The following is an 11,979-nucleotide window of genomic DNA, read 5'->3' on the forward strand; positions in this document are numbered from 1 at the left end:
AATAGTTATGGCCGTTTTAGTGCAACCTGGTCAGAAATTTCACTATCCAGGGACATGCATCTTGTGATGCTCATATCTCATTCAATTCAAATCATTTTTAGGTGAAATTTGAGTCTAAAATCAAGGGCTCAAAGTCAGCTTTCCAATGCCACTGGCCTTATGTAAAAATTCTAACTACACAAATAGTTATAGCATTTTTAGTACAGGCTGGTCTGAAATTTTTCTGGGCTGAAAATTGCTTCTTATAAGATATCCATCTTTCTAGCACCTAGGACTTTGATGAATGGTGCAATTTAGTTCAAGGCCTATTTCTAAGAGTCTAGGGACATATGAAGATGATAAATTTCAAGTGTATTGTGTCCTAGAGTCATTTACCAAATTATGGCAACAAAGGCTTTAAAGATGAAAAATTAATTTCAATGCCTTTTCCTTTACTTTCTAGAGACCAAAAAAAAAAAAAAAAAATTATTATGATTAATGTGCATGGTCCTAGAATTTCTAGCTTAAATAATGAGTTCTTTCAAAGCTTATAAAGCTTGAACTAACTTTTTCTTAGTAAAGACTTCATATGTCAATATATATAAATGAAGTTCCTAGTCTATTGCTTATGGTCATAAGAACATATGAATGATATATGATATGTATGATCCTATAATTTTGAGCTTCAAAATATATTTAAATATACTTTGACATTAAATCTTAAGCTCTCACCATCCTATCTACCATTTTCTTCATTCTTTGACCATGATCGTTTAGGCTTGATGGAGACTTGCTTTGTTTCTTTGAAATGCTTTGTGTGATCTTTGAAGTCCGAGTTTTTTTTTGATTTCTTACACTTTGAGGCTTCCTTGAATCCATAGCTTGAGTATTTGGAATGGATCTTCTAGCTCAACATTGAGGATTGAATATTGATCAACTATATATCACTCAATGAAAATATTAGTACTTAAACATCATTAATGGTTTGTAATCATCAAAACATAAGATTGACCTTTAGATAAAAATCCTTAGGCCAACAATAACAAAATATAATTTATTTGAAATATATGTATCGGATCAAAAAATCATTTTAGATGTCTACATTTTTAAGAAGTAAGAAGTTGGGACATTTATAAAGTAAATAACAAAAAAAAGAAAAAAAAAAAAAAGCGAACAAAATTTTTTTTTTATTTTTTTTTTGCATAAATTGTTCATGAGGGTAGATTGGTCCAATTTATTAAATTATAAATTTTAAAAAGTCTTATAAATGATCAAAGGGTAATTTAGTCAATTTTTCATGTAAAGGGGTGTCTTTGTCAATTTTTGAAACTTCAGGAATTGTCTTTATTCAAAAAACAGGTAAATTTTCTCTGAGTGTCCTTTTGCCAAACCTCAGAGGGTGTGACTGTACTTTACCCTAATATTTTTATAGGTGTGCAGTAATTATGCAGGTGGATTGAATCAATGAATCTCAAAAGCAAAAAGTGGGTCTTCTATACGTTAACAATGCTTAGGACAATCTTGAATGAGCTGCATTAATCTGCCTTGAATTATTTGGACAAATTACTTTGGACTTTACTAATTTCATTTCATCAACTTGTGTCAGTGGAAATAAATGGATCTGCACCACCTTGTGTGGGTGGAAATAGATGCGTTTGGAATTACTGAGTACTCGCGACTGTCGGCAACACACCCATATTGACGAAGGCTCATTTTTTGGAGTTCGGATGCTGTGGTAGTCCTCTGTCACGTATTGTGATGTCTTTTTATATATCTAAATCATGTTTCAACATATTTATTTTATATTTTAATACAATTTCAATATATAGAGTAAATGTGTTATGTAAAATAGGATTTAAGTGTGTTGAAATGATAAATAATGATGTTAAAAAAGATTTTAAGAAAGTGTATTTCAATACATCTGTTGAAATTTAGAATAAAATTGTTGAAATGTAAAACAGATGTGTTAAAAATAAATTGAAGCGTGTTAAAAAAATTTCCGCACCATACAAAAAGGATTGGTTATAATAGAGGATCTAGATATTGGTTAGTAGCTAGATATCATTTTTTGACACATCTGTTTATAGTTAATTAAAAGAGGAGAAAATTTAGAAGCTTAAAGCAAGTGTATGAACCTGTCATATAGTTAAATGATTGATGAAGAATGAAATTGAGGCGAAAAATCAAATACCACATAATTAAGTCTAGTCTTTTAGTGCATTATCATCTTTTGGGCCCTACACTGTCATGCAACGCTACAATCATCAAATGGCCGTATATGTAAATACATGTCTTTTTGTTGCATCAAATTACGAAATTAGCCAGTTGGTTAGATATATAAAGTTGGAGCTGATAAGTTGGTAAAAGATTAAAGTTCCAAAATATGTAACTTAATTAACATTGCTAAGGACAATCAGTGTTTTGAATTATTTGGACAAACTCAGTGTTTTGAATTGTTAAATTTCAATATTTTTTTATTCGTAAATATTTTATAACAACCAAATACCTTCCAAACAAAACATAACACCTTACTGATCACCAAACATGCACAACATTATCAAGGCGAAAGATCAAGTTCTGAAATCAGACCTCCAATCAAATGGCCATACTTATCTTTTTTTGCAACAATTTACGAAATATGTAGCTTAATTAACATTGCTAAGGACAATCAGTGTTTTGAATTATGTGGACAATTGCTTTAGACTGGACTAATATCATCAACTTGTGCCAGTGAAAATAGATGGATTGGACCAATTTGCGTAGGTGGAAATAAATAGATGGGGACCAATTTGTGTAGGTGGAAATAAATGGGTTTGGAATTATGAGAGCATACCCATTGACCTACCATCCCTTTCTCATGCTATCTTTCATCTCAAGTTACAATAACACCCTTTCACAATACCAAATTATCAATCAACATGCACATGATGAACGAGGTACGTGATCCTTCTGTTGACACCCATTTTGGTATTTGGATTGCCAACCCATCTTCGGCCCAGTCATGAAAACCAAATGCCCTTGGCGTCCATTTTGGTAATTGGGTTCTGGCCCTAATTGGAGTTGATGAGCAGTGAAGTATTGGGCCGAGAGAATATAATGGGCTGAAACATGTGGCAATGAGGTTGGGCTAGGAGGTATGTTGGTAAGCAAATGATTTGGTTTTCGGCTGGGATGGTGCAATGCAGTTAAGATGTTGGGCTTTACACATCACATGGATGGTGGTTATTTGAATGACGTGGCAAAATTACAGAAGATGGCAAAGTTACATACAAAGGCACTGCAGATAGGATAGGAAACATTTGAATTGCAAAAAATATTAGATAAGAGTTATATATTTATCTTGTATTTAAATGAGGTTAAGAGTTAGTATTTAGTTAGGATTAGTTAGATTTGAATAATTATTAGATGTATTAGAAAGTAAATAGGATGCTTGTACTTAGGAATTAGTTTATATCTTATCTATAAATAAAGAAGGAGGCATACTGTGAAAGAGGTCCAGCACCCTCAGAATCCTTATTATTATTTGTTTGCTTCTTCAAGCCTTTCTAAGAATAACATTCTTACTATTTCTTCTTTATCTCTATCTATCTATCTCAATCTCAATCTCTCTCTCATCCTTTCTCTTCATTCTTTCCTTTTCTTTTCTTGCTATATCCATCATCTCTCCTTTCTATTCTTTTGTTACATTACTATAATTTGTTTATAGAAATTCCTTTTAACTAAGGCATTTTTGAACCCAAAAGAGGAATTTATTTGTTCCCTTTTTCTTCGCATCGTCTGAAAGTCAACTTTCTCAAAGGGACTAACGTTGACTATTTACAATCGAACCACACAAGTGGTTCTGGCATGCCTGGCTTACATCAATTTGAGATCGGCTCCATTCAGCCGATTTTAGGGTCAACATTTTTGGCACGCCCGGTGGGACCCCATCAGGTGAGCAAGTTATAGTAAAGATGTCTTCAAAGCTAAGAGGTTCGAAAGGCGTGAATACAAGAGATAATACTGACGAAGAAAATCCACAGATCGGCGTAGGTGATGATGCCGACTCATCTATTCCATCCGACGTCCCTTTGAGTCGGGTATTGGAATCAATTATGCAAAAAATTGATGCCCAGCAAGCACAGATCGGCGAGGTAAGGTCTCAAATGGGATAATCAAATTAGCTTTTGGTTTCTCAAATTCATGAGATGAGATCGATGATAGGGGAGTTAAACTAAATGATGTACACTCAGTTGGAAAAGATGAGTCAGAAACTTGAAACCAATGTACTGGCGAATCAAAGCCGACAAGATCAGGCTGAAGCGTCTCACGTCAATGAGTCCATATTTCAGCGTTTGATGGCACCATTGGTTCATATATCCCAAGGACCTCGAACAAGCACCATACTGCCAAATGCAGGACTTGGTGTTATGATCAGTAACATGTCGAATCATACACTTGGCATGCCAATGGGAAATCCGCTAATTTTATCAAATCCGTTGGTGGTGAATCCTGTGCTGGTGTTCCAGCCATTAATGAATGATCAGCTTACGCAGCATTCCAATGAGTAGCTGATTCCACCAGTAAGAAATCAGTAAGAAGGTGTCTGCCATCTAAACCAAGGTAGGGTCAATCCATTGATACCTATAACGGCTGCTCGGGGGCAAGTGAATACCGATCCACAAAGGGAGTGAGTTAATCAATTCATTCCGCGGCACCCAAATGATCCTTTAGAAAGAAATGCAGGGATTGATAGGGCTCAGATTTTGGCTTTAATACAGGCCGAGGTAGTACAAGGTCGCAGACGTGCTCAGCCGGTATACAGAAAGCCCTATCCTGATCACGTTGATGCCCATGAGTTGCCTAGAAATTATCGGTATCCTGATTTTTCTATGTACAGTGGTGAAGAAAACTTCTCTACAGTACAGCATATTGCAAGGTTCACTGCACAATGTGGAGAAGCTGGTCCTAGCCCTTGGTTAAGGATGAGGTTATTCTCTAGCTCTCTTGCTAGGGCAGCTTTTGAATGGTACAGCAACTTACCGGCTAATTCTATTCAGACTTGGGATAAGATAGAGGAAGCATTCCATACCCAATTCTACCGAACAGAGACAGAAGCTACACTGGCAGACATATCTCGATTATCTCAGTTGCCAAGTGAATCGGTTGAGACTTTTGTTGCCAAGTTCAGAAAGGTTAAACTTAAATGCCGAGTAAGTTTGCCAGAACCATAATACATCAAGTTGGCATTAAATGGTTTAGATATTGAACATCGCAAGAGGTTTAATGGGGTCGAGTTTCAAGATCTCTTTGATTTGGTAGACAGGGCTTCTCGGTATGAGAAAATACTAAAAGAAGAGAAAGAGAGGAAAAATTCTTTTAAGGGTACTTGGTACAAGGACCCTAATAATGAGGTATTCTCAACAGAAGTTGGAGATGAATTAGAAGTTGACGTCGCAGAGGTTAATATCAAAAAGCCATACGTTTGTTAGGCGTTGGTTAAACCTAAACTGACCACGGGGGGCAATTCATCAATGTCAACAACAGCAACAAGGAAAGGTCCTGCAGATACCGAGAAAAGTTATTCTTTCGACTTGTCAAAAACAGATCAAATTTTTGATCACTTGATGGCCGATAAAATGATATCTTTGCCTAAAAGGCATAGGATTCCATAGGTAAGTGACTTGAAGGGAAAAGAGTATTGTAAGTATCATAACTCTTGGTACCATGCTACTAATGATTGTACTGTTCTACGAGGTGTATTGCAGAAAGCTATTGACGAAGGCACTTTAAAATTCCCGGAGAAAACTTCAGAGACTATGAAGGTGGATACTAATCCATTTCCAACAATCACATCTACAAATGTGATAAGCTTAGCCAAGCGAGAAAATCGGCAGGAGGCAGAAAAGATATCTAGTGAGTTCCTTTCATCAACTGCGACACCTGAAAAGATGGCAGAATTGCAGAAGCAATTAAGGGAGGCTTAATTAGCCTTGATTGATAATGGTTATTGCCTAAATTACAAAGGAAAGCAACAACCAAGGGAAGATGTGCCAATGGAGGTTCAACCAAAGAAAAAAGGAATTCTTGAAAGGCTTATTTTCCCATTGAAGCCTGGGGAGGAGCCTCGGCAAGGTGATTCCAGCAACAGCCATTTGAAAGCAGGAAGGCCAAATCAGCAAGGTGATATATCTAGCCGGTTTCATTCCCAAAATAGGTATCCCAATTTTAAGAGGCAGTCACCAGTTCAATCAGAGATTTGGGTACAGAAAGGAGCCAATTCATATAGAGTATGAATTGTGAAACCAAGGATAGACTCGACTGAAGATAGATGGACTCAAGTTAATCATCCAAAGTTCCCTAAAGCTCAACAATCTCAGAATGGGGGCCTCACTCGATCTCAGAAGCGTAGAGAAAAAAGGAGAAGAGCTGAGGGAAAAAGGAAAGCTGAAGTATTACAAGCAAAGAAAATCGACATTCCAGATAAAAATGAAGAAGATGAGGAACATCAGCCAACGTGGCCCAGACGTAACAATGAATTCAGAATTCAGTTTGGCAGTTTTCCAGATGAGATATCATGTAACATGGCATTTGTATTACCAGCAATGTTCCAGGCTCTATCGGCATCAAATGCAAATACTGAGAAGAATGAGAAGGAAACTCAGCCGATTCAGAATTTATCAATTATTTCCTCAGAATTGGCAGAGAAGGTGGTTTTTGAAAAACCTTTGTTAGCAATGACTCAACAGCTCAGGCCTTTGTATGCTAAGGTGTGGGTAGAAGGTCAACCTATTAATCGAGTCTTGGTAGACAATGGCTCGATTTTGAATTTTATTCCAGCAAACACATTGAAGAAACTCGGCAAGAGTATGGAAGATGTTATTCCTACTGATGTAGTAATTTGTGGTTTCAACGGAGGTTCTACCAGCAGTAAAGGGATACTTCCTTTAGAAGTAGAAGTTGGAAGTATGATGTCTTTTGCAGCATTTTTTATTATTGAATCCACGGCTTCCTATAATTTTTTATTAGGCCGTGATTGGATTCATCCAAATATGTGCATCCCATCATCATTACACTAGATGCTGATTTTTTGGGATGGAGATAAAATAAAAATAGTAAATGCCGATGATAAGCCATTTGTGGCAAAAGTGTATTCGGCAGATGCTGTTTTATATGACAAAGAATGTGTTCCTATCTGGTCTGTGGGAACAGGAGCAGATGGAAGACCAACCTCGGCAACCATGAGAAGAAGTCTTGCCGATCGTGAAATTGGTGAGTTGCAGCAGGAGAATTCCAATCCGAAGGTAGAATTCCCTTGGCTTACTATAATTGAAGAAGTTATTGATGGAAGCGAAACTTGAAAGGGAAGCTGCTCGGCAGCAGACCTTTAGGGGCCGCTTGCATTAGGCTTCAAGCGTACATAGCTAAAAAACGACTAGAAAAAGAAGTAATAATGGAGCCAGGAGCATCGATTAATTTTACCGAGATCGATCGGTTCAATATTGAGAAGTTGGATGCGATACAGTTAGAAGACTTAGAATTAGCACCAGCTAAGCTCGATGATCTTAAAGCAGAAACTCAGGATCCATTAAAGGAGGTGAATTTAGGTACTGACACAGAGCCTAGACCTACTTATATTAGTGCACTATTAGAACCAGAATTACAAGCTAAAGTTATCGGTATGTTAAAGCAATACAGTGACTATTTTGCTTGGAATTATGAGGAAATGCCAGGTTTGTCCAGAGATCTGGTGGAACATCGGCTGCCCATTAAAGATGGTTATAAGCCATATAAACAGCCACCTCGTCGAATGTCTCAAGAGGTGGTAGATAAAGTCAAAGTAAAAATCGAACGATTGTTAGATGCTGTCTTCATTCAAACCACAAGGTATCTTGAGTGGTTATCAAATGTAGTTTCTGTTATCAAGAAAAATGGAAAATTACGTATATGTGTTAATTTCCGAAACATAAATTTGGCAACTCCAAAAGATGAGTATCCAATGCCGATAGCTGATCAGCTGATTGATGCAGCTGCAAAGCACCAAATTATGTCTTTTATGGATGGACACTCAGGTTATAATCAGATTTACATAGCCGAGGAAGATATTCCAAAGACAGCTTTTAAGTGTCTTGGATCAATTGGAACTTTCGAATGGGTGGTAATGCCTTTTGGGTTGAAGAATGCTGGTGCCACGTATCAGCGAGCCATGAATTCTATTTTTCATGATATGCTCGGCAAGTTTATGGAGGTGTATATTAATGATGTGGTGGTAAAGTCAGTAACAAAGAAAGAGCACTTAGTCCACCTCAAAGCATCTTTTGAGAGGATGAGGGCTCATAAGCTAAAAATGAATCCAATAAAGTGTGCCTTTGGAGTATCGGCAGGAAACTTTTTGGGTTTCTTGGTTCATCAAAGGGGTATAGAGATCGATAGGAATAAAGCTAAGGCGATTATTGATGCTAGTGCGCCAAGAAGCAAGAAACAGTTGTAGAGGTTACTCGGGCAAGTGAATTATCTTAGGAGATTTATTGCTAATACAGCTGAGAAATTGCATGTGTTTTCCTCGCTACTCAAGTTAAAGCCGATGGAAGAATTCAAATGGGATGATACACATCAAAGGGCATTTGACCAGATTAAGAAATACTTGTCGAGTCCTCCTGTCATGATGCCTCCAAGGAAGAAATGGCCAATGAAGTTATATTTATCGGCTGCTGAAGAATCCATTGGAGCTATGTTAGCACAAGAAAATGAAGCAGGAAGTGAACAAGTAATATATTATCTCAGTTGAGTTCTAACTCCAGTCAAGTATAGATATACACCAATTGATAAATTATGTTTAGCATTGTATTTTGCAGCAATGAAATTAAGAGTCTATATGATGCCCATTTTGGTGAATATTGTTTGTCAAACCGATCTTATAAAGTATATGCTATCAAGGCCATTAATCACAGGCCAGATTGGCAAGTGGGCTTTGGCATTAATGGAATTCAACTTTGCATATGTTCCACAAAAGGTAATTAAGGGAAGAGCATTGGCAGATTTTCTTGCCGATCATCCCTCACCTGAAATTGAGTCACAAGTATTTGATGAGCTTGACTCGGCATCCATATTCATGACTCCATGGACTTTAATGTTCGACGGGTTTAGTACCAGTGAAGGCTCGGGAGCTGGTATAGTGATAATATCCCCAACAGGGAATCAAATTTTGTTTTCTTTCTTTTTGGATTTTAGGTGTTCAAATAATCAAGCCGAGTATGAAGCATTAATTATCGGCTTGGAAATTCTGTTGGAAATGACATTCAAAGATGTCCACATTGTGGAAGATTCGAGTTTAGTGATTAATCAAATCTCAGAAGACTTTAGATGTTTGAATTGGAAATTAAGACCATTCCATTCATTGGCAACCCAATTAGTTAACCAATTTCATAATGTGACTTTGGAATACAGACCGAGAGCCATGAATAAAATGGCTAATGATTTGGCACAGACTGGTTCTGGAGTTAGGGTGCCGAGTGGTATGATGGAAAGAGTAATGAAGATTACACGCCGATCTCTTCTATCAGCTGAAACAGGAAATCAAATTATGGAAGAAGTCTTTGACATTGATGTTGCCGAATTGGATGATGATGATTGGCGAATTCCTTACATCTTGTTCTTGCAACATCCAACTCCTGAAGCCGATCGAAGAATTAAAAGAAGTGCAGTCGATTATATGTTTATGTATGGTGATCTTTATAGAAGATCGGCTGATAATGGTTTGTTATTTCAATGTATTAGTAAGTTTGAAGGTTTGAAGATTATGGCTGAGGTACATGAGGGGATATGTGGAGCTCACCAAGCTGACATCAAAATGAGATGGTTGATACGCCGATATGGATATTATTGGCCTGGAATGAGGAACGATTGCATGACTTATGCAAAAAGATGTATAGATTGTCAAAAATATGGTCCTATGCAGTGGGTCCCAGCAATAGAAATGCAATTATTAGTTAAATAATAGTCTTTCAGAGGTTGGGCTATGGATCTAATCGGTAAGATTAATCCTCCTTCATCAAAGGGCCATCATTGGATTATTCTAGCTACCGATTACTTTACTAAATGGGTAGAAGCCGAGGAATATGTATTGGTAACTCATAATACCATTATACAGTTTTTGGAGCGACATATCTTTCACCGATTTAGATTACCGGAAACAATTGTTGCCGATAATGGATTTGTTTTTCGAGCAAATGAAATATTACAACTCGGCATTGATATGCAAGTGAAAATGGTTACCTCAACACCTTATTATGCTTAAGGGAATGGCCAAGCCGAAGCGTCAAATAAAGTTGTGATTGAAATTATTGAAAAGATGATAAAAGACAAGCCGAGGCGTTGGCATGAAGCCCTTTCAGAAGCCTTATGGGCCTATAGAAACTCAAAAAGAACAAGTACAGGGACAACTCCATATCGGTTAACGTTTGGTCATGATGCAGTGTTGCCGATGGAGTTAAACGTAAAATCGGCAAGGGTTACCTTGCAACATAATCTCATACTTGCCGATTATAACGAAGCTATGCTTGTCGAGTTGGAAGATTTAGATGAAGTCCAGAAACTTGCTTTGGATCACCTTATGGTTCATAAAGCAAAAGTAATGAGGGCTTACAATAAAAGGGTGAAGTTCAAGTCATTTGCAGAGGGCGATATGGTTTGGCAAACAGTTCTTCCACCTGGAAAGGTGGATAAGGTCTATGGCAAGTGGTCACCTACTTGGAAGGGTCCATATTTGGTTCATCAAGTATTGCATGGAGGCGCTTACAGGTTAAAAGATTTAGATGGTGAAATCCATCAGAGACCAATAAATGGAAGATACCTTAAAAAATATAAGCCAACTATTTTTGAGCTCATGGAAGAAAAGAAAAATTCCAGTAAGTCAAGATAGTGTGGATTGTATTTTATGCAAGGTATGTAGAGATAAAATTTGTTCTTGTAATGAATAAGTAGTAGCATTGATATAATGTGATAACTAGATTGTTCAAAGAAAACCACATTACTTCCCAAAAGATGTAAATTGTTTGAAAATCACATTACAAATCCATAATAGTTGTCATGAGAGAATAAAAATTCAAGGTTGGTTAAAGTTCTATTGAAATTCTTCAAAATAGGCTTTGAAACTTGCCCATGATACCCTGGTTTGATCAAGCTTAGCCTCTGCTTGCTTCTTGGACTGCTCCAACTTTGGCATTTGAGTCTGGAGTGCTTTGAACCTTGGGGTAGCAACTTCTGTTTCTTTCTTTAGTTCTGCCACTTTGTTACTGTGTTGTGATTTGTCTTTTTGAAGCTGAGCTAGTTGTGCTTGAAGTCTTTTCTCCCGTGCATCCAGTTCAGCAGCTTCTTTCTTCAATGACAAGTGTAATTCTTTTCCATTCTTCAAAGATCGAGCAAGCAGTTCTTTCTCTTGGGTTTGAGCAACATAATGGTTGAGGGTTTGAGTAGACTCGGCATAAGCAGTCATCATAGAAGGGACTTGAAGGTGGAAGTTCTTGAAGAGAACTTGGTCACCTAAAGAGAATCCTGGGTAACTACTCAAGAAGGACAAGGTTTCAGTTAACTCATTTTTGAATGAAGGGGCTAGAGACAAGTCTTGTTGTACCATTTGGGACAGGATTTGGATGGCTTTTGTAACTTCTGAGGGTGTGTCAGAGGTTTGTTCAGGTGGAATTTCAGGAAGGTCAAGATCAGGTGAGTCAAAGACAGAATCAAATAACAAGTCAAGGGTTGTAAAGGGAGAGCTTGGGTTGGTACTGATAGGATTGGTTTGAATAGCCGAGCCTTGTTGTACCTAAAATATGCTATAGCTATAATAAGTTTACAAGAATAGGTTGTAAAAGAAATGTATATATACATATATCATTACTTACTTCATTAGAATCTCCGACCTGTTTATGAATTGATTTTGCAGCCAAGGGTGGAGAAGGCATAGGGGACCTTTGTTTCTGACCAACTGATAACTCGATCTTTTCTTCTTCTCCAGCATGGTCT

The 11,979-nt window shown here is 37.2% G+C and overlaps 2 protein-coding genes across 2 annotated transcripts; both read left to right on the forward strand.

Annotated features, from left to right (window-relative positions):
• Window positions 1-8,542: 8,542 nt before the first annotated feature.
• On the forward strand, window positions 8,543-9,955 carry LOC132305151 (uncharacterized). Its single transcript, XM_059802831.1, has 2 exons — window positions 8,543-8,717; window positions 8,814-9,955. Exons 1-2 carry the CDS (start codon window positions 8,543-8,545, stop codon window positions 9,953-9,955), a joined length of 1,317 nt encoding a protein of 438 aa, XP_059658814.1.
• A 354-nt stretch (window positions 9,956-10,309) lies between these two features.
• On the forward strand, window positions 10,310-10,879 carry LOC132305152 (uncharacterized). Its single transcript, XM_059802832.1, has one exon. The coding sequence runs from the start codon at window positions 10,310-10,312 to the stop codon at window positions 10,877-10,879; it is 570 nt and encodes a 189-aa protein (XP_059658815.1).
• Window positions 10,880-11,979: the final 1,100 nt, after the last annotated feature.

The sequence above is a fragment of the Cornus florida genome, unplaced genomic scaffold, assembly GCF_030987335.1.
Source record: "Cornus florida cultivar Cherokee Brave unplaced genomic scaffold, ASM3098733v1 CherokeeBrave_3.0.0_Hap2_Chr04, whole genome shotgun sequence".
NCBI classification, from domain to species: domain Eukaryota; kingdom Viridiplantae; phylum Streptophyta; class Magnoliopsida; order Cornales; family Cornaceae; genus Cornus; species Cornus florida.